This window comes from Sapajus apella, unplaced genomic scaffold (assembly GCF_009761245.1).
Source record: "Sapajus apella isolate SASKATOON/1434 unplaced genomic scaffold, GSC_monkey_1.0 scaffold1, whole genome shotgun sequence".
NCBI classification, from domain to species: Eukaryota; Metazoa; Chordata; class Mammalia; order Primates; family Cebidae; genus Sapajus; species Sapajus apella.
The window spans coordinates 59,784,892-59,803,383 of NW_022436941.1; the positions used below are offsets into that span (position 1 = coordinate 59,784,892).

The window sequence follows — 18,492 nt, forward strand, 5'->3', positions numbered from 1 at the left end:
TCCTGGGTTCTCACTCCAAATCTTTTCTTGATTGATTGACTGATTGAGATGGCTCACTCTGTCCTCTACGCTGGAGTGCAGCAGCATGATCATGGCTCATTGCAGCCTCAACCTCCCAGGCTCAAGCAATCTTGCTATCTCAGCCTCCCAAGTAGCTGACACTACAGGGGTGTGCTGCCACACCCAGCTAATTTTTGTGATTTTTGTAGAGATGGGGTCTCCCTATGCTGCCCAGGCTTGTCTTCAAACTCCTGGGTTCAAGCAATCCTCCCACTTTAGCTTCCTGAGTAGCTGCGACTACAGGTGTGCCCCCACCATGCCTGGCTAATTTTTGTATTTTTTTGTAGAGATGTTGTGGGGGGGTGTCTCACTATATTGCTCAGGCTAGTCTCGAACTCCTGACCTCAAGTGATCCACTCCCCACAGCCTCCCAAAGTGCTGGGATTACAGACGTGAGCCATCGTGCTCAGGCTCTCTGTCAATTTTCTCTGGGTCATCTCTAGGGTTCTCTCTTCCAAGTTCATAGAATCTATTCTCTGACATCTATATTCGGCTACTGAGCACAATTGGTAAGGTTATATTACTTCTATTTTTCAGTTCTATAATTTCCACTTATGTCTCATTTATATTTTTTTGCCGATACTTTCTATTTTCTCATTTGTTTCACATTTGTACCTGTCCATTGAAGCATTTTTATAATGACTGTTTAAAAATCCTTGTCAGCACCACATGTTCTCACTCATAGGTGGGTGTTGAACAATGAGAAACATGGACACAGGGAGGGAAGCACTAAACACTGGGATCTGTTGGGGGGAAATAGGGGAGGGACAGTGGGGGTAGGGAGTTGGGGAGAGACAGCATGGGGAGAAATGCCAGATATAGGTGAAGGGGAGGAAGGCAGCAAATCACACTGCCATGTGTACCTATGTAACAATCTTGCATGTTCTTCACATGTACCCCAAAACCTAAAATGCAATAAAAAAAAAAAAGAAAAAAAAATCCTTGTCAGATAACTCTAATGTCTGTGTTATCCCACTGTCAGTATCTATTGTCTTTTCTCATTCAAGTTGAGACTTCTTTTGGTTCTTAATTTAATGAGTGATTTTTCTATTGTATCCTGGACATTTTGGGCATTGTTAGGAGACCCTGGATCTTATTAAGTCTTCTTTTATTTATTTATTTATTTAGAGACGGAGTCTCACTCTGTTGCTCAGGCTGGAGTGCAACGGCGTGATCTCAGCTCACTGCAACCTCTACCTCCAGGTTCATGCAATTCTCCTGTCTCAGCCTCCTGAGTAGCTGGGACTACAAGCGTGTGCCACCATGCCTGGCTAATTTTTTTGTATTTGTAGTAGAGACAGGGTTTCACCATGTTAACCAAGATGGTCTCAATCTCCTGACCTTGTGATCTGCCAGCCTCAATCTCCCAAAGTGCTGGGATTATAGGTATGAGCGACCGCGCCCGGCCTAAGTCTTCTTTTTCAGTAGGGCCCTGCTGATGCTGCCAGCAGAGAAAAGGGGTAAAAATCTAGTCTATTCATATGGCCTCCACTGACATTCCACTCTACTGGAGGGGCTGGAGGAGGCCAGGGAAGGGCACTGTTACCATCAAGTGGAGGGCAGAGCTTTAGGATTCCTACACTTACCTCCTCTGCACCATCCTAGAGTAGAGGAGGGGTGCCTCATGACTGCCAGGCAAGGATGAATATCTAGGCTCTTGACTCAGTATTTGCTGACTGATGGGGCAGAAATGTGTTTCTATGCAATTTGGCTGGATTAGGACAGTTTTGTCAAAAGATTTCTGTCTTGCCAGACTGTTCCTTTCCTCATCTGTTGGCAAAAGAAAGCAGGGAAAAAAATGGGGGAATTTTTTGTCTACATGCATTGACATTTTTGGGTTGTGGGCTCCTCCAGCACCTAGTTCAGAATATATAAGGGGCAAAAAGAAAACCCAGAGAGCCAAACACCATGTTGTTCCTTAAGTTTCAGCATCCCTGGCCATTCCACCTCCTTCTCTCCACCTTTCAGAATCTTCTTATGTTTGCTTTATCCATAATGTCCAGGGTTTTTAGCTTACTTAAAGAGAAGAATAAGGGAAAATTCATCTGCTCCATCTTTTCTAGAACCAGAAGTCCAGCTCCCTTAACAGAAGATATTGCTTTTTTCCCCCTGGGTAACACTACTGACTATACCTGGAGGAATGGGAGAAACTTTTCCAGCAAAAATAAAATCTAGGCCAGGCACGGTGGTTCACGCCTGTAACCCCAGCAGTTTGGGAGACCAAGGCAGGTGGATCACCTGAGGTCAGGAGTTTGAGGTCAGCGTGGCCAACATGGTGAAATCCTATCTCTACTAAAAAATACAAAAAATTAGCCAGGAATGTGGTGAGCGCCTGTAATCCTGCAACTCAGGAGGCTGAGGCAAGAGAATCGCTTAAACCTGGGAGGCAGAGGTTGCAGTGAGCTGAGATCATGCCATTGCACTCCAGCCTAGGCAATCAGGTGAGACTCCATCTCAAACAATAAGAACAATAACTAAATAAAATAAAATAAAATAAAATAAAATAAAAATATATATATATAGATATGTCTCTATTCTTCTAAACAAGTTGAGGGGGTCCTTCCCAAGGGCCTCTGCTGCCCAGTATGTCCACAGTTCACTAAAAGAGGAGCAAGGAGGGCACATTAGGAAAAGTAGAGTCAGTACAGATTTGTAAGAGAAAAGCAATTTGTTAGGGGTGGATTATCAGCATTTTAAAAATCCCCCCACATCCCCTACTTGTATAATAGGAAAAGGAAACATATATTTAGAAAGGGAGCTTTAAAAGGTCACAACTAAAGAACTATATATCTTTTTTTCACTTAATTTTTGATGTGTTGCCCAGGCTTGTCTCAAACTCCTGGCCTCAAATGATCCTCCCACCTTGGCCTCCCAAAATGCCACTGTACCTGGCCAAAAATACAAACTGTTTTTTCCCCAGGACTCCCCGTCTCTATACGATGATTAAATAAAGAAAAAAAATACTTTCCATTGTCTTTCGGTCTTTACTTAGTTTAGGTCTTTACTTAATTGGATCTTTAACTTCTCACTCTAGGCTGTCTATCTAGTAATTAAAAAAAAACCAAGCAGATTATAGAGGTAAAAAGGTGAGCTTGATGTAGACACAACGGTCACTGAAGACCAGACTTACATAACTGCTGAGGTAATGAGCAATATAAGTGTTCATCTTCTTATTCTGTGGCTCTTTTTTTGGTTGAACCAGCAGATCTGCCCATGGTTTGATGATTGATCATGCCTGAAGCTGGATGTATCAGATGTATTTTTTAAAGATTCACCTTTTCATCTGCTTTTGATATTTTCTATCTTACGCTGCTAACTGACCTCTTTTTTCTCATAAGAGCTTTTTTTGCAATGTGAATATTGAACTGGTTATTGCAAGCTTTCTTATTAAGACAAACATCCAGGCTTCTACAGGATCTCCCCTTTTTCTGAAATGTACCCCTCATTTCTTGCTTGCTCTGCTTATACATTTCTACTTTCTCTGCTTCTGATGGCTTCTGATTTTTCTTGTCCTGTTTATAGTTTATCTGAATTGGCTTCTCTTGCAGAGTTCCCTGGTTCTGATGATGGAGTTCCTTGAGAATCTCTATTCTCTGCTGTAAGATTTGGCATTCATTCTCTAGCAAAGCTGCCACCAACTGCAATGAATGGGTGTCATGGCTCAGTTTCTTCACCTGTTCCTCCAGCTCATGCTTAGCTGACGCTTGATTATTTATTGGGGTTTGGAAATCGACTCCATTATTTCCGAGAGTTTCACTTACGTCTTTCTGAGATTTATGATACGATTTTATCAGTTTGCTGAGCTCAGTGTGTTGTTTACTCCAGTGTTCTGCTTCCTGTAGTAACTGCTCCATGTTGTTCCTAATTTTCATAGTTTCTTCTTGAACACTAAGGAGTCTGCTTTTTGCTTTTTCCTGACTTTGTTGAGTTTCATTAAGAACTTTTTTTTCTTCTAAATGATTTACCAAATCTCTTGCAAAAACTTGTACTGTGTTTTCAAAGTTCTGGTTTTCCAATATCATCTCCTGTTTCTTTTCATTCTCTTCTTTTTCTGGGTCTAAACTAACAGGCAGATTTGTTGATAACATTTCATTGATTTTGTCAAGTCCTCTGATGTTTTCTTTGTGGGCTGACACATCCTCAGAAATACTGGTTTCCTCAAAAAGTTCTTTTGCTTCTGTGATCTTCTCTTCAAAACCTGCCACATTTTTAAGAATGTCTTTAATTTCTTTTAAGAGATTGTTAAACTTCTGTGCAGTCTGTTGTTCTGTGACTTGATGGCTGCCATTCTTTAGAGAAGGGAGAGAGCCCCAGAAGGAAGGGGAAAGTGACCCAATTTCGAATAAGGCAATGGTAATCTTAGGGTCCAGAGATTCTTGATGAGGATCAGGAGTAGGGTTAAGAGTTTCGGAGAGGGTGGGCATCTCAGCTGACTTAGCAGAGCTGGCCATCAGGACAGAAGGAAAGCAGAAAACCTTAGAGACTCCAGGAAGAACAAGTGATGGTCTTTCGTGCAAATGTGGGTGGAGATTGTGGAATCAAGCAGAAGTCAGAGACCAAAGTTAAGGATTAAAACTGGGGAGATGCTGTTTAGGTGGAAGGTGGCATCTCAGACAGCCTTTGGGGGAGAAAGGGTGGGAAAGGGGACTGGAGCTAGGGCTCCATCTCTCTTCCCCTAGGCACCTGGCTTTTATTCTCTGGCCCTAGCAACCACGTCTTTATTATGTCACTGCACCATTGTGGCCTATCCCCAGCATCTGTCTCCTTTGTGTCACAATGGAAGCCTCTCCAATTCCTGCTCAGTGACTCATGCATCAAAAGCAACCTTGGGCTACCCCTACTCCTCATGCCAGAAAGAGCTCTACAACAGCTCTTCCCCTCCTTAATTTCTAGGTTGTTATTCATCTCAGTCTAAGTGCACTCAGTTACTTCCCTACCTCACCCCTATTCCCCCACAATCCTGACCCCAACCATAGCATGTTTTGACCCCTTAAGGGCATGGCTGAGGCCAGTCCTCTCTGGTGAGGTCCCCATCCTTTCATGGCACCTAGAGGCTTTATTGCTCCCATTCTAAGAGAGTTGTGACTGTAAAAGAAAGTTATCCATACAAAACGAAACCTCGGAGTGCTACACCTTTTGTGATTTTAGGAAAGTAAAGCCAGGAGTCCAGATGGATTAAAGACTTAAACATAAGACCTAACACCATAAAAACCCTAGAAGAAAATCTAGGCAAAACCATTCAGGACATAGGCATAGGCAAGGACTTCATGACCAAAACACCAAAAGCATTGGCAACAAAAGCCAAAATAGACAAATGGGACCTAATCAAACTCCACAGCTTCTGCACAGCAAAAGAAACAGTCATTAGAGTGAATCGGCAACCAACAGAATGGGAAAAAATTTTTTCAATCTACCCATCTGACAAAGGGCTGATATCCAGAATTTACAAAGAACTAAAACAGATTCACAAGAAAAAAACAAACAAGCCCATTCAAAAGTGGGCAAAGGATATGAGCAGACACTTTACAAAAGAAGACATACATGAAGTCAACCAACATATGAAAAAATGCTCATCACTGGTCATTAGAAAAATGCAAATCAAAACTACACTGAGATACCATCTCATGTCAGTTAGAATGGCGATCATTAAAAAATCTGGAGACAGCAGATGCTGGAGAGGATGTGGAGAAATAGGAACACTTTTACACTGTTGGTGGGAGTGTAAATTAGTTCAACCATTGTGGAAGACAGTGTGGCGATTCCTCAAGGACCTAGAAATAGAAATTCCATTTGCACCAGCAATCCCATTACTGGGTATATATCCAAAGGATTATAAATCATTCTGCTATAAGGACACGTGCACACGAATGTTCACTGCAGCCCAGTTTACAAAAGCAATGACCTGGAACCAACCCTAATGCCCATCGATGATAGACTGGACAGGGAAAATGTGGCACATATACACCATGGAATATTATGCAGCCATCAAAAACAATCAGTTTATGTCCTTTGTAGGGACATGGATGAACCTGGAAACCATCATTCTCAGCAAGCTGACACAAGAACAGAAAATCAAACACTGCATGTTCTCACTCATAGGCGAGTGTTGAACAATGAGAACACATGGACACAGGGAGGGACAGCAGGGGTTGGGGAGTTGGGGAGAGATAGCATGGGGAGAAATGCCAGATATAGGTGATGGGGAGGAAGGCAGCAAATCACACTGCCATGTGTGTACCTATGCAACAATCTTGCATGTTCTTCATATGTACCCCAAAATCTAAAATGCAATAAAAAATTAAAATAATAAAATAAAAACAAAAATATTCTACTGCTGCAAGAAGGGACTATCTGAATGGTTATTTATAATAGTAACACAATTACAAACTGGGGCTTTTCTTGACTTTGAATATAGGCATTCTTCAAGACATGCTTGGCAGCCTTACTCAAGAATCACTTACATCAGGTGATAGAAAACCTTAACCATTATTTTTCAGAGTAACTTATTAGCAGGGTGTGGGGATGTGTGCCTGTGGTCCTGGCTACTTGGGAGGCTGAGAAAAGAGGATCGCTTGAGCCTGGGGGGTTGAGGCTGCAGTGAGCCATGACTGCTGCTTAGTGCACTCCAGCTTGGGCAACACAGCAAGACCCTATCTCAAAAAATTTAAAAGTTGGCCAGGTACAGTGGCTCACACCTGTAATCCCAGCACTTTGGCCTGGATCACTTGAGGCCAGGAGTTTGGGACCAGCCTGGGCAATATGACAAAACTCCATCTCTACTAAAAATGCAAAAATTAGCTGGGTGTGGCAGCACATGCCTGCAATCCCAGCTACTCAGGAGCCTGAGGCACAAGAATTGCTTGAACCCAGGAGGCAGAGGCTGCAGTGAGCTGAGGTCACAGAGCAAGACACTGCCTCAAAAAATTAAAAACTAAAAAGCATTTAAAACAGGTAAATTCTATAGTGGGTTACAGAAGAGTAACAAGTTTATTAAACTTCTTTTATTTTAATAAACTGCTTTATTGTCTTTTCGTTCTTAGGAGTCAGGTCTTGAGACTATAGAACACAATCAAAGAATTTCTTGTGTATGACTTTTTCCTGGCCTTCAAAATCTTGCTAGCAAGCACTTTAATAGAAAGTTCCTTCCAATCTTAGGGGAAAACTCATACTCAGTTGTTTTTTTTTTTCCCCCTAGAAAAGAGAAATTCATGTGCTTGCTTTCTTCTCCAGTTACCAACTCACTTTGGCTCTAATTCCCCAGAGCCTCATGCTCGTCTTTCAGCCAGCTGGGCTCTGGGCCATCATCACTGACTACTCACAGAGACAGCAGGGTTGGCCTTTGTTTTTACTTGAAAAAGGAACACCTTTTCTAATTTACACAGTGACAGCACAGATGCTAGCAATTGTCCTTATGCTTTAATTCCATCTTAGAAGGTTCAACATTGCTCCTTATTTCCCCCTTTGACTCAAGCATCATTTAAGACAATTTCTTAATCTTCAGGACAAGGGGAATTTTTTCTGATTCGTTAATTTCTAGCTTTGTCATATCGTACTCAGAAAATGTCTGTAATATCTAACTTTTGAAACTGATATTTTCTTTTTGACCTAATAGATTATCAGTGTTCATGTATGTTCCCTGGACACTTCTTGTGCTTGCAGCTTTTGTATGCGTCAAACATAAATCTAATATTACCCTTGTCTTGATTTTTTTAAATAAAAAGTGGTTTGAAGGTAGCTTGGTGAAGTTAGGAAGATAATTTTTTTTTCTTTAATCTGAAAAGAGCTGGGTGCAGTGGCTCACATCTATAATCCTAACACTTTGGGAGGCTGAGGTGGGTGGATCATCTGAGATCAGGAGTTCAAGGCCAGCCTGGCCAACAGGGTAAAACCCTGTCTCCACTAAAAAAAAAAAAAAAAAAATTAGTCGGGCATGGTGGCATGCATCTGTAATCCCAGCTACTCAGGAGGCTGAGGCAGGAGAATCACTTGAACCCAGGAGGCAAAGGTTGCAGTGAGCTGAGACTGCGCCAATGCACTCCAGTGTGGGCAATAAGAGCAAAACTCAATCTCAAAAAATAAAAAACAAAAAACAAAAACAAACAAAATCTATAAAGGACTTAAATATTTCCCCTACAACTAGAATGAATTCCAATTAACAGTTGTTAATTTTATTGGAATTTGTTTATACATTACGCACTGAAAGGTATACAGATGTTGAGAAACAAGAATGGTCCTCTTGTCTCTATTGACCCATATTCTCCAGTGGATAACCTGGAGGTTAAACACATTTGGACTGTTTGACAATTTCTATCCACTAATTTTCACATAGCTTAATGACTTAAAAAAAGTTGGCTGGGCATGGTGGCTCATGCCTATAATCCCAGCACTTTGGGAAGCCAAGGTGGAAGGATCACTTAAGCCCAGGAGTTCAAGACTAGCCTGGGCAACATGGTGAAACCCCTGTCTCTACTAAAAATAAAAAATTAGCCAGGTGTGATGGCACACATCTATAGTCCCAGCTACCTGGGAGGCTGAGGTGGGAGGATGACTTGAGCCCATGAGGTTGAGGCTGCAGTAAGCCATAAGTGTGCCACTGCACTCCAGACTGGGCAGGAGAATGAGACCCTGTCGAAAAAAAAAGAAAGAAAAGAAAAAAACTGCAAAAAGCTGTTCCTAAAATTGTTAAGACAACAACTTGTGTCAGATTTTTCTTTCATTTTCTGTTTCTGGGGTGGAGGACAGAGTCTTTCTCTGTAGCCCAGGCTGGAGTGCAGGGGGACAATCACAGCTCAATACAGCCTCAAACTCTGAGGCTCAAGCAATCCTCCTGCCTCAGCCTCCTGAGTAGCTGGGACTACAGGCACGCACCACTACACCTAGCTAGTTTTTTTGGTTTGTTTGTAGAGACAGGAACCTCACTATGTTGCCCTGACTGGTCTCAAACTCCTGGGCTCAACTAGTCCTCCTGCCTCAGCTGCTCAGTGTTGGGATTGTAGGCATGAGTTGCTGTGCCTGGCCCAAATTTCTCTCTCTTTAAAATAAGATTGCCTTTACAAAAATATAAAATCAATGTTCTCCTTCAACGCATTTGAATTTCAAAATGAATATCAAAATATTGAATGTAGGCTGGGTGCAGTGGCTCACACCTGTAATTCCAGCACTTCTTGAGCTCAGAAATTTGAGACCAGGCTGGACAACATGGTGAAACTCCTTCTCTACCAAAAATACAAAAAATTAGCTGGGTATAGTGGTGTGTGCCTGTAGTCCCAGCTACTCGGGAGGCTGATGTGGGAGGATCACTTGAACCCAGGAAGTAGAGTCTGCAGTGAGCCGAGATCGCACCATTACACTGCAGCCTCAGCAACAGGAGTGAGACCCTGTCTCAAAAATAAACTAATTAAAAAAAATTAAATATAGAACGTTTCATTCATGATTCTTTTGGTACCAATAGACAGAGACTAAACTTAAACTGGCTTAAGCCAAATAAACTGAGGCAGAAAGGGTGGAATGTTGAGAGTGTCAATGACTCATGTAACTTAACATGGTTAAGTTAACCAAGAAACCTATGGTTTCCGACATGCCTAGGTTCAGGGGCTGAAGTTAATTAGGGCTGGACCTCACTGTTTCTGAGTTGTCTCTCTTTATGCCGTCATTCTTAGGATTCTTTCGCTACATGGTGGTATCAGGTAGCTCCAGGTTTATGTCCCACAAACTGAACAATCCTGGAGGAAAAAAATTTATCTTTCCTTACAGTTCTAACAAAAATGCCAAGGCTGGCATTGATTGGTCCAGGTGGCTCTGTGCTCATGGAGTTTTGAGGTGGGTCAGCCCATGGACTGGACCAGGGACAGAGTGGCATGATGAGGGGCAGTTATCAGAAAAGAGGGGAATGTAGTCGGGCATGGTGGCTCACACCTGTAATCCCAGCACTTTGGGAAGCCAAGGCAGACAGATCAACTGAGGTCAGGAGTTCGTAACCACCCTGGTCAACTCAGGGAAACCCTATGTCTACTAAAAATACAAAAATTAGCCGAGCATGATGGTAGGCACCTGTAATCCAAGATACTAGGGAGACTAAGGCAGGAGAATCGTTTGAACCTGGGAGGCAGAGATTGCAGTGAGCCAAGATCACGCCACTGCACTCCAGCCTGGGCAACAGAACAAGACTCTGTCTCAAAAAAAAAAAAAAAAAGAAAGAAAGAAAGAAAGAAAGAAAAGAAAATAAGAGAATGAGTGTCTGTCTGAAAAAACCAATAAATGCCTACGACATTGTGCCTAAAACAGAATAATAGCACAAACCTCTGCTTTCTGTCCAAATTAAAGATACTCTGTACCTCTTGGAGATTCTGATATCTCTCCCATAAGACTTCTGCAGGCTGGGCGTGGAAGCTCATGCCTGTAATCCCAGCACTTTGGGAGGCCAAGGCAGTAGATCACTACTGGGTCAGGAGTTCAAGACCAGCCTGACCAACATGGTGAAATCCTGTCTCTACTAAAACTACAAAAAAAATGAACCAGGTGTGGTGGCATGTGCCTGTAATCCCAGCTACTCAGGAGGCTGAGGCAGGAGAATTGCTTGAACCCGGGGGGTGGAGGTTGCAGTGAGCCAATATCATACCACTGCACTCCAGCCTGGGTGATGAGACTCTGTCTCAAAAAATAAATAAATAAATAAATAAAATTTGTGCAACTAATAATTAGCCTTGATAATAATCACTTATATTATTAACTCAGAGATAAAAATCCTTTTTATGTGGGAATCATTTTTTAACCTTTTATTTTGGAAAAAAAAAATTAGATTTAGAAAAATAGTACAGTATTTGCATGTATCCTTCACCCAGTATCCCCAAAGTTTAACTTCTTATGTAATTATAGTACAATTATCAAAAGTAACTTCAGCACGATGCTACTAACTAAACTACAGATTTTACTAGGTTTCACCAGTTTTCTCTCTAATGTTCTTTTTCTGTTCCAGGATCCCACACTGCATTTAGTCATGTCTAGTTTCCTCTGTGACAGGTCTCAACCTTTCCCTATTTTTCATGACACTTCTGAAAAGTATTTATCAGTTATTTTGTAGAATTCAATTTTCAGACAATCTTCCCTTTAGAATGGCTACCTACAAAGGCACTACTGCATCTATAAGCATCATACAAATAACGATGATTAAAATCACACCTTGATGTCCAGGTGCAGTGGCTCACGCCTGTAATCCCGGCACTTTGGGAGGCTGAGGCAGGTGGATCACCTGAGGTTGGGAGTTCAAGACCAGCCTGACCAACATGGAGAAACCCCGTCTCTATTAAATATACAAAATGAGCCAGGCGTGGTGGTACATTCCTATAATCCCAGCTACTTGGGAGGCTGAAGCAGGAGAATCACTTGAACCTGGGAGGTTGCAGTGAGTTGAGATCACACCATTGCACTCCAGCCTGCGTAACAAGAGTGAAACTCCATCTCAAAAAAAAAAAAAATCATACCTTACATAAAATCCTCATAAACATCAAGACTCTAACTCTTGAATGGTCACCACCAATCAGATATTACTCTTTGGTTTTCTTTGTTTTGTTTTGAAATAGTTTCTTTTTGTTGCCCATGCTGGAGTGCAGTGGCGAGATCTCGGCTCACTGTAGCCTCCACCTTCTGGGTTCAAATGATTCTGCTGCCTCAGCCTCCTGAGTAGCTGGGACTACAGGTGTGTGCCACCATGCCTGGCTATTGTTTTGTATTTTTAGTAGAGACGGGGTTTCACCATGTTAGCCAGGTTGGTCTCAATCTCCTGACCTCATGATCTGCCCCCCTTGGCCTCCCAAAGTGCTGGGATTACAGGCACAAGCCACCGCACCTGCCTATTCTTTGGCTTTAAGAAAACCTATTAAACAATTACATAAAATTTACATATATGTATACATATATTTTGGAGTCAGGATCTGGAGTGCAGTGGTGTGATCACAGCTCACTGCAGGCTCAAACTCTAACGCTTGTTGGAAATAAGTTCTCAGTGCCACAGAGAAAGACCAGCACTTGGAAGAAAAGTTTCTCAGCAAGGCGAAGTTCACTTCTGCAGAAGGGTGCTGCCTGCGCCTGCAGCAGTCACAAGAGCACACCTAACAAAGGAAGAGAGGAGTTTTTATCCCTAACACAGTTCCTGTTTCTGTGTCCTTCCCCCACTGGCTGGAGTTGGACCACACAATCTAAACTGCTCTAGATTGGCTAAGACTTTAAACTTTTTCTAAATAGCGTAAACACGAGTTTTGTGAACTTTTTGTGCATTTTCGTGAACAGAGGAAAACAAAGGAAGGGGTAGGATTGACTTTTAAAGCTGAGTCTTTGAAGAAGAACTTAGTTGTCCCAACAGGCTCAAGCCATTCTTCTGCCTCAGCCTCCTGAGTCACTGGGATTACAAGCAAATGCCACCAAGCCCAGCTCAAATATTTTTCATTAAACCCAAAACTTTCACTATATCAAAATTATTCAAACATATTTGAGCAATGAAATAAATGATTGTATTGGATTATAAGCTATGAAACCATAGGTTGTTGAATGAATAAACAAGTAAGTAAATACAGGAAAATAGACACTACTTCTTTATCAAATAATTCCAATTCATAGGAAAAGAATAAGGGAAACAGAAACCCTCCTTAGAACACCACTGTAATAATTATTGCAGGCAAGATCTACCTAGGGGTGCTAAAATTAGGAGAGAGAAACAGAATATCTGCATAGTCTCAAAGTATCTCCCTTAAGTCTCAAAGTAATTAACAAGATGTTTGTTAATTACAAACGAAAAGATAGTAACTTCATAGTTGATAAACCCAGTAGACAGCTGTCTTAATGAAGTGATCAAAGCTAACATAACCAGAAATACGACATATTGACATCAGGTACCCATTTGTATTGATACAGGGGTTAAGTAATTACTTAGGCAGGTAAGATACAGAAATTCGGGGTCAGATTTCCCTTTTTTTTTCCTTGAGGGAGTCTCACTCTGTGGCCCAGGCTGGAGTGGTGCAATCTCGGCTTACCACAACCTACGCCTCCCAGGTTCAAGCGATTCTCCTGCCTCAGCCCCCCGAGTAGCTGGGACTACAGGCCTGCACTACCATGCCTGGCTAGTTTCTGTATTTTCAGTAGAGAGGGGCTTTCACTATGTTGGCCAGGCTGGTTTCAAACTCCTGACATCGTAATCTGCCTGCATCGTCCTCCCAAAGTGCTGGGATTTCAGGCGTGAGCCCCCGCGCCCAGCAGGTTTCCCTTTTAATGAAAAATAGCCCCCAAGTCATTTTCTTTTCTAACAAAGAGCCCCCTGTAAAATCGAGCTGCAGACGTAAACAAGCAAGCTGGAAGCTTGCACGGGTGAATGCCAGCAGTTGTGCCCACAGGAATAGACTACCTGGGACTAGGCATGTTCAAAATGGCGGCTCCGTCTTCTCCTGCTGCCAGCCGAGGGTGTCGTAAGCCGCGGACAAGAGGCGCCAGCCCAGCGGAAAGCTCATTTGCATAATAAGATTGGGGTGGGACGACCAGCTTCCCCCCTCCCCCCGCTGCTCTGTAAACGTCACACCTGGTCAAACCAATCTGTGAGCCCGGGTCAATCAGACACCGCCTCCTCAAGCCTGTTTATAAGCTCTGCTGCATTTGGCTGATTTTCTCTTTTTTCGAGCCTCTGTCTTTCAAGGAGCTGTTCTCCCTCTCCATTCTTCTGTAAGCTTTCCAGTCCTTAGCCCACCCACATGTGTCCCTGTCCTTAATTTTCGTGGCGCAAGATGACAAACCTCAGGTGTTAACTCCAGACAACGATGCTGCTTCAAACAATACACTAAGAAAAACTTACCACTCTTGTGGCATTTTTGCCAAAATGGCATCACCTTGATCTAATAATGATCAGGATTAGACAAACACAAATGGAGATAAACTGCTATTGTTATGTTTTAGGCACCATGTGGTAGGCATCTGTTGGTTTTGCCTCTGACAGTCATTTCTCATATGAAAAATTTTAATATGGAAATGTTTTGGTATAATACAAAATATTTTTGTTTTATATAGTTGTTTAATAGGTTTCTTTAAAATCAAAGAATTATAGCTGGCTAGGCATGGTGGCTCACATCTGTAATCCTAGCACTTTGGGAGGCCGAGGTGGGAGGATCTCTTGGGTACAGGAGTTAGAGACTAACCTGAACAACATAGTAAGACGTTATCTCTCTCAAAAAAAAAAAAAAAAAAGAGAATAATAGCTGCTGATTGGTGATAACTAATCAACTAATTAAGGGTTAGAGTCTTTACATTCACAAGGAATTCTATGCAGGGTATGATTTTAAGCATAATTTTGTGATGCTTTTAGATGTGGTAGTGCACTTATAGGTAGCCAATTTAGAGGGGAAATTGTCTGAACATTGAAATTTTTATTCAAAAATCAAAAAATACACAACCTCCTTTCCTCAGCATATCCTCTTTTCTGTAACCACCAGGTGGTGCTATGAGCCTTAAAAATTACTACACAAATGTTTCTCCTTTTTTTGGTGGCATAATAACTAACAATAAAATAAGTGGAACCTTAGAGATATTCTCATCCAAAGTCTTTGTTTTTTCTCAGAATTTGGGAGTGTAGATTCTAAGAGGCTTGCCCAATGTTACAGCTAGTTATGAGAGCTGGGGTCAGAGTCCAAGTCTCCTGCCTTATTAAAGTTGCTGGAGAGGCAGGTTCTGCAGACACGAGGCTACAGAAGAATTTTTAAAATACCTTCTAAGTGTTATACAGAAAAAGGATTATGAAGCAGAGCACTGTGGCTCGAGCCTGTAATCCTAGCACTTTGGGAGGTGAGGAGGGAGGATCACCTGAGGTCAGGAGTTTGAGACCAGCCTGGCCAACATGGTAAACCCCCATCTCTACTAAAAATACAAAAAGTAGCTAGGCGCAGTGGTGGGCACCTGTAATCCCAGCTACTTTGGAGGCTGAAGCACAAGAATCACTTGAACTGGGGAGGTGGAGGTTGCAGTGAGCCAAGATTGTACCACTGCAATCCTGCCTGGGCAACAGAGTGAGATGCTGTCTCAAAAAAAAGAAGGAAACAAAAAGAATGAAAGGATTATGAGGAAGAGCAGGCTTCCACACGGATGGGACTGGCTTGTTTTACAAGGATACTGGCAAACAAACCTATGTAACACAAGTGACATTTCAACTGTCGAAAATGTCGAGACCAGAGGCTCACAAGAACCTAACACTACATTACTCCAAAAGCTACAGTAATCACTCGTTCAACGTTTGGAGTGGCTTCATAGAGAGTGACTACTGCATATGATGAGAATCAACTCTACATAGAAATAAATGTAACAAAAGAAGTGCCATATTTCTGAAAACTCTAAAACAGTTGAAAGATATTAAAGCTTTAAACAAATGGAAAAATATCTCATGTTCATGGGTTTGGAGACTTAATATTGTTAAGTTAGTAATATTTCCTGAATTGATCTACAGCTGCAACATAATCCCTTTCAAAATGCCAGCTACCTTTTGCCAAAATTGACAAGCTATACATCTATTTGACAGACCTGTTGCAATTACTGTGTGCTGCTAAGGTTCTCACTGCAGATGCAAGAAAAAAGTGTCTTTGCACTTTCTTTCTTATTGTGGCAGCCAAGACTGAATAGAGAAAAACAGAGGAAAAATATGGACAGAGAAGTTTCACAGATCAGAAATAACCTTGTAAACGGTGAAGAGCCTGTTTTATTCCAAAGAAGAACCTAAACTTTGAGTCTACATGAGAAGTGTTGGGATATATCTCCTACCACCCTCACTTGGTTGATTACACTTAAGTAAAAGCTTAAAGGTTAAGACTAATGAAAAGCAAGCAAGTGGCCGGGCGCCGTGGCTCACGCCTATAATCCCAGCACTTTGGGAGGCCAAGGTGGGTGGATCACGAGGTCAGGAGATCGAGACCATCCTGGCCAACATTGTGAAAACCCCGTCTCTACTAAAAATACAAAAATTAGCTGGGTGTGGTGGCGCATTCCTGTAGTCCCAGCTACTTCGGAGGCTGAGGCAGGAGAATCTCTTGAACCTGAGAGGCAGAGGTTACAGTAAGCCAAGATCACGCCACTGCACTCCAGCCTGGTGACAGAGCAAGACTCCATCTCACAAAAAAAAAAAAAAAAAAAAGAAAAGCAAGCAAGTTGGGGGATGTGGGGGATAGAAATTGGCAAGCTGATCCTAAAATTCATATGGATATTCAAGGGATCTAGAATAATCAAAACAATCTTGGAAAAGGAGAATGAAGTAGGAAGACTCATATTCACTGACAGTGATCAAGGCAGTGTGAAAGGATAGATACACAAGGCCGGGCGCGGTGGCTCATGCCTGCAATCCCAGCACTTTGGGGCCAAGGCAGGTGGATCATCTGAGGTCAGGAGTTTGAGACCAGCTTGGCCAACATGGTGAAACCCATCTCTACTAAAAATACAAAATTAGGCGGGTGTGGTGTCACATGCTTGTGATTCCAGACTCGGGAGGCTGAGGCAGGAGAATTGCTTGAACCAGGGAGGCGGAGGTTGCAGTGATCTGAGATCGTGCCATTGCACTCCAACCTGGGCAACAAAAGCGGAAACTCCGTCTCAAAAAAAGAAAAAAAAAAAGACACATAAACCAGTGGAACAAAATAGAGAGCTCAGAAGTAGAACCACACTAATAGACTCAACTGATTTTCATCAAAGATACAAAGGCAATTCAATGGAGAAATATAGTCTTTTTGAACAAATGGTGATGAACAAATTGGACATCTATATGCAAAAATAATAAACTTTGTCACATAGTCACACTTTAGACAAAAATTAACTTTAAATAAATCGTAGATTTAAATATAAAATACAGGCCGGCACGGTGGCTCATGCCTGTAATTCCAGCATTTTGGGAGAACAAGGCAGGCGAATTGCTTGAATTTAGGAGTTCGAGACCAGCCTGGGGCAACATGGCAAGACCCAGCTACTTGGTAGACTATGGTGGGAAGATTGCTTGAGCCCGGGAGGGCAGAGGTTGTGGTGTGCAGAGATCGTGCCACTGCACTCCATCCTGGGTGACAGAGTGAGACCCTGTCTCAAAAAAAATGAATAAATATAAAACACAAAGCTGTAAAACTTCTAGAAGGCTGGGCACAATGACTCATGCCTGTAATATCAGCACTTTGGGAGGCTGATGCGGGCAGATCACCTGAGGTCAGGAATTCGAGACCAGCCTGGACAACTTGGTAACATCCTGTTTCTACTAAAAATACAAAAATTAGCCGGGAGTGGTGGTGGGTACCTGTAATTCCAGCTACTTAGGATACTGAAGCAAGAGAATTGCTTGAACCCAGGAGGCAGAGGTTGCAGTGAGCCGACACTGTGCCACTGCACTCCAACCTCGGTGACAGAGTGAGACTTCATCTCAGAACAAAACAACAAAAAGCCACTTCTAAAAGAAAACACAGGAAAAAGTATTTGTGACTCCTGATTTGGCAATGAGATTTTAGATACACTATCAAAAGCATAATCTATGAAAGAAAAATTTAGGCTGGAGGCAGTGGCTCACGCCTGAAATTCCAGCATTTTGGGAGGCTGAGGCAGGCAGATCACAAGGTCAGGAGTTTGAGACCAACCTGGCCAACATAGTGAAAACTCCTCTCTATAAAAATACAAAAATTAGCCGGGTGTGGTAGCATGCGCTGTAGTCTCCCAGCTACTTGGGAGGCTGAGGCAGGAGAATCGCTTGAACCAGGCAGGAGGAGGTTGTAGTGAGCCAAGACCACACTATTGCACTCCAGCCTGGGCGACAGAGAATTCCATCTCAAAACAGACAAAAACATTAAAACAGAGATCTTAAGACTGACGAAGAGCAGACTCTTTGTAGCAATAATATACCAAATTCCATCCTGACTTTACTATAGCGTCACATATCAGATAGCAGGCCCTGAAAGTGAAGTATTTTACCCTGAAATATATTTCCTTGATTTTTTTTTTTTTTTTTTTGAGATGGAGTCTCACTCTGTTGCCAGGCTGGAGTGCAGTGGTGCCATCTCGGCTTACTACAACCTCTACCTCCCGGGCTCAAGTGATTTTCCTGCCTCTGCCTCCTGAGTAGCTGATATGGAAGGTGTGGTAAGAAACATGTGCCATCCATGGCAGATATCTGCCATGCCCAGCTAATTTTTGTATTTTTAGTAGAGACTGGGTTTCACCGTGTTGGCCAGGATGGTCTCGATCTCTTGACCTCACGATCCTCCTGCCTTGGCCTCCAAAGCACTTGGATTACAGGCGTGATCCACCACGCCCTACCTTTTTTGCTTTTGAGATGGAGTCTTGCTCTGTCACCAGAGTGGAGTGCAGTGGTAGGATCTCGGCTCACTGCAACCTCCGACTTCCTAGTTCAAGTGATTCTCTTGCCTCAGCCTCCCAAGTAGCTGGAAT

The 18,492-nt window shown here is 42.5% G+C and overlaps 1 protein-coding gene across 1 annotated transcript; it reads right to left on the bottom strand.

Moving 5' to 3' along the window:
* Nucleotides 1-3,030: 3,030 nt before the first annotated feature.
* Nucleotides 3,031-4,826, bottom strand: SPZ1 (spermatogenic leucine zipper 1). Its single transcript, XM_032277248.1, has one exon. The coding sequence runs from the start codon at nucleotides 4,509-4,511 to the stop codon at nucleotides 3,360-3,362; it is 1,152 nt and encodes a 383-aa protein (XP_032133139.1). The 5' UTR covers nucleotides 4,512-4,826; the 3' UTR covers nucleotides 3,031-3,359.
* Nucleotides 4,827-18,492: the final 13,666 nt, after the last annotated feature.

Bases quoted from the DNA above. Each gene is read 5' to 3' on its own strand.
- SPZ1 (XM_032277248.1), bottom strand. From the start codon at position 4,511: ATGGCCAGCTCTGCTAAGTCAGCTGAGATGCCCACCCTCTCCGAAACT.